The sequence below is a fragment of the Eufriesea mexicana genome, unplaced genomic scaffold (assembly GCF_001483705.2).
Source record: "Eufriesea mexicana isolate 0111107269 unplaced genomic scaffold, ASM148370v2 scaffold620, whole genome shotgun sequence".
NCBI lineage: Eukaryota > Metazoa > Arthropoda > Insecta > Hymenoptera > Apidae > Eufriesea > Eufriesea mexicana.
In genome coordinates this window covers 678,269-682,462 of record NW_016908778.1, presented here as the reverse complement: position 1 = coordinate 682,462, position 4,194 = coordinate 678,269, and the positions used below count along the sequence as shown (strand labels likewise).

The following is a 4,194-nucleotide window of genomic DNA, read 5'->3' as shown; positions in this document are numbered from 1 at the left end:
TTAGATCCCTTGGTCTACCCTTTCATTTTAAAAGTCCTGATATATACCAAGATGCATTTTATGTCGTGCATTTAGAACAATAAAAAGTACCTTGGAATAGGTGCAGAAAGGAGGATTGGAGAAAGAAATGAACAGCTAAAATAATAACACTAGAACTACCAACTCAGTCAAAATGACTGGTCCAAGGATTTTCCATACCCTTTCATTTTAAAAGTCCTGATATATACCAAGATGCATTTTATGTCGTGCATTTAGAACAATAGAAAGTACCTTGGAATAGGTGCAGAAAGGAGGATTGGAGAAAGAAATGAACAGCTAAAATATTAACACTAGAACTACCAACCTAGTCAAAATGGTCCCAGAATTTTCCTTTTTGCAATCACCGAGCACATACACCTGCTTTAAGAATAAAATTGGTATCAACTCGTATTAAGAAAGAGCTGTAATCGATATATTCACTCGTATTCATCGTATCGCTGAAATTACTATAATCTGTGCACGTTATAGTTAGGTGCCCATTAAAGATCGGTAGTTCTAGTGTTAAAGACTGTAACTAACAACGAACAACTCTTACTAAACTCTCTCTTAAAAAACTTTTACAAAAACTCCCAACAACTAAAGACTCTTCCAAAAACCTTAACGAACTCGTAACGAACTAAAACGAACTCTTAACGACTGCCAACAACTGTTAACGAACTAAACTCTATCTTCCAGAACGGGCCCTTTTAACCCTTAGAGCGCTATGGACGCATATATGCGTTCGGCGAAAGTCACCAGCAGGGACGGTGGACGCATATATATGTAGGATATTTTTTGACTTCCCCAGGTATAGAGGTCCCGTTAGCGTCTGGCGGCCAGACGAGCCTGGGGAAGTTGGGGCCAGGCCATGCGAGGTAGCCTCGCTCAACCCCGGTTTTCCCCATTGTAAACCGGGGATGACGCGTCCGTGAGCACCTCTCGGGAAGGGTTCCCACGTGGGTGACCCTTCGGAGAGTCTAACCTGAAGGAGGAATCCCTTCCACCCCAGAGTGTTACGTGGAGGGAGCTTTCTCCTCCTTCGGGGGAGGCTCTTGCCTTCCAGACGGGCTTAAAAGGGCCCGCTCTGGAAGATAGAGGAGAGTTTTGAGAGAGTCATTAGAGAATTGAGGTAGTCCTTGAGAGAGTTGAGACCGAGAGTTGTGATTGCGAGAGTTACGCGTTATTGAAGGTCGAATCGAAAATACAGACTGCAGTGAATCTGAGTATTCCGAGGTACTCTCCCGCGAGTAGAGACTGTGTGACTCTACATATACGTCTAACGAAAGTCACTAGTAAGGATGGTGGACGCATATATGCGTTGTTTTATTTTTTCGATCTTCCATGTAATAGTATTACATGTAACTTTATGTGAGACAAATATATGCGTGTTTCTTAGCAACGACAGTAAGAAAAGACAAATGATGGAACAAATAATAGACGCGAGGACGGGTTTGTTCTTTTGTATATCTGTTCCGAGTATCATTAGTAACGTATTAACAATATAGTATACGCACAACAATATTAACAATATAAAAAAATTTATCATACACAAATAAACTATTAATTTTTGTTTAGTTTCTGTTCCTTATTTTTATGTTAAGTTATATTGTAAATTTTATCGATTCTAATAGATAATTGATGCTTGAAAATAACGTTCTTTTATTATTTAACCTGCTGCAAAAGAATTACAATAATAACTTGTTAGTTGCGCCTTGTTAGTTAGTCCCTCTGAAGCGCTTCGAAAATTTTCTTTTAAATTTTGCACAGTGCATAATTGAAGGATCATTTTGAATTAAGTGATCTTCTAATTCTTTAGCCAAATCCAACCCTTTTTTTTTTATATCATAATTGAAGTTTGAAACGAATTCGTTAACCTTGTTTTCTTCCACAAATGCATTTGATGTAGACTCATTAATTAATTCCACTAATTCTTCCTCGTTTAAACTCTCTTCCCGAAGTAGTTCTATATCTTCATGATTTACATCTGAAAATCCTTCACTGCTCAAAGCAGAAGCATTGTTTACTATTTCTAGAACTGAAATATCATTTCCCATTTGACCATTTGAGGTAAAAGAGGCCTCCAACACGCATTAAGTGTTGACGATTTAATGTCTACGCAAGCTAATGAGGTAATTCGAATGCAATCTAAAATAGAAAATTCTTTCCAAACACGAAGAAAAATTTTACCTTCATCATTTTCTAATCGATTGAAAATGTCTTGAAAAAATTGGCATATATATTTGTGGGAGTCCTCCCCCACCATACCTCGACGTCGGCTGGTAGGCACCTCGGTAGTAGGTAGCTAGAAGGGACGGTAGGAAAAGGAAGGAATGCGTTACGTCCCGGGCCTGATAGCGGACTCATCAGTAAGGCTTGCTTAGCAGGCCCTGCCTTAGACACTGGGGATACTATTGGAAAGACGGGAAATTATATATATAGGAAACTGGGAGTTTCCCGAGGATTTGCGGGAAAGTCCTTGAAGGCGGAATCCATCTAGTGGCGAGGGCGAGAATGATGGTCGCTACATATTATTGTAAATTTTGTACGAAAAACACGTTATAGAAAAATTGTCTGAATTTTCGCACCGGATTTTATGAGACTTGACTGTACATAGGCGAATTTCGATAAAATGAATGATAATTTTTTCAAATGTCATTCCATTTAAAAAATAAATTTCAGCTTCCCATATCTTCTGTTTTCATCTAGAAATAATTTACTCCAATCAAATTACATATCCTCTAAAACCATCGAATTTTTGTTTCAAATAATTTTCGGTATCTCCGATAGTTACGTAGATAGATTTTCGATCGTATCGATTTAATGGGACACCCTATGTGTTATTACGAATACGAATTACACAAATCGCAAAGTTTACAGTTTTATGTATATTACTGTGTACCGTATCCGTATCTCAGTTTCTTACTTAAACATTAGAAAAAGTATTACACCGATGTTGCAAAGTCAGTAATAACATTACAATTCCAAGGTTTCATTATCAGTGGCAAATGACAGCAAAGTAGACGTGTACAGGCTACCAATTGGGATCAGAACATTAACCTGGACAAATACGAGTTTGCTGCTGAACGATAAGCCTGTGTACATGCGTGGATTCGGTAGACACGAAGATTCGATCCTCAGAGGGCGCGGTCTGGATCTGGTCACCGTTGCTAGGGATCATGAGTTACTGCAATGGATCGGTGCTAACGCCTACAGAACTAGCCATTACCCCTACAGCGACGAAGTGCTCGATATCACTGACCGGTAACGATTATTCTTATTCGTGGTTTTTATTTCTTTCGGGGCTAGTCACGAAATTGGTATAGTCTGAAAGCAATATGCTTTTTCGATTTATAAAATAGAATTGCGATGTAAAATTGCTATACTATTATTTCTATTGTACTATTACAGTGATTCTCAACCTTTTTTCTTACAGTTTGTAGATAGTATCTTATTTATTCATCGGTAGTTTTTGATTTGATTTAATTTCGTTTGTGTTAGAATTGCAACTCGCTCACCACCAGAGAATATTCGAAATATCTCTGTACGTGTGTTACAGATTAAAATATAAAAATAACAGTATCGATACGTTTTTAATTACCTACTGACACGTAATGCATTGATTTCAGCCACTTTTTCCTACCTTATACGTGATTTTTGATTGAGGAAATTGATAAAATATTTTTAAATGAAACTAAAAGTAATATATCTTTTTTTAATTTTATGCAAAAATGTTTTCGATATTGAAAATTGAATAACAATTCGCGTTAAAATCTAATACCAGAAGTTGTCGTTATCCTCTCAGATAGAACATACAGGGTGTCTCATTTTAATATCCCAGAACACGTTGCAGTAGGTGACATCAAGATGTTTTCAAAACACTACCTAAGTGCAATTTTTACATAAGCTGTTCTCATTAAAATAAGACACTCGTTATGTTGACTAACAATTATCGATAAATTGAGTATCGATAGAATGACATATGTACAAAAGAAACGAAGAATTATAAAATAAAATAAACTTTTCAATTTTTCGTAATATATTCAAAAACACAGCACGAGTAGAGAGATAATGTTTTTTTCAATGAAAATGAATGCAAACACTATCTTGGTTAATTTATTTTTATTCCAATTTTATGTCAAATATAGTATAATAATATAATTTAAGTATATATAATTA

The 4,194-nt window shown here is 36.3% G+C and overlaps 1 protein-coding gene across 1 annotated transcript in view; it reads left to right on the top strand.

Annotated features, from left to right (window-relative positions):
* The window catches only part of LOC108546181 (beta-glucuronidase), a 25,089-nt gene that overhangs the window by 13,390 nt on the left and 7,505 nt on the right, over positions 1 to 4,194 (top strand). The window contains exon 6 of the mRNA XM_017898129.1: positions 3,005 to 3,279. Coding sequence (XP_017753618.1) covers positions 3,005 to 3,279 — 275 coding nt within the window. The remainder of the gene's footprint in view (positions 1 to 3,004; positions 3,280 to 4,194) is intronic.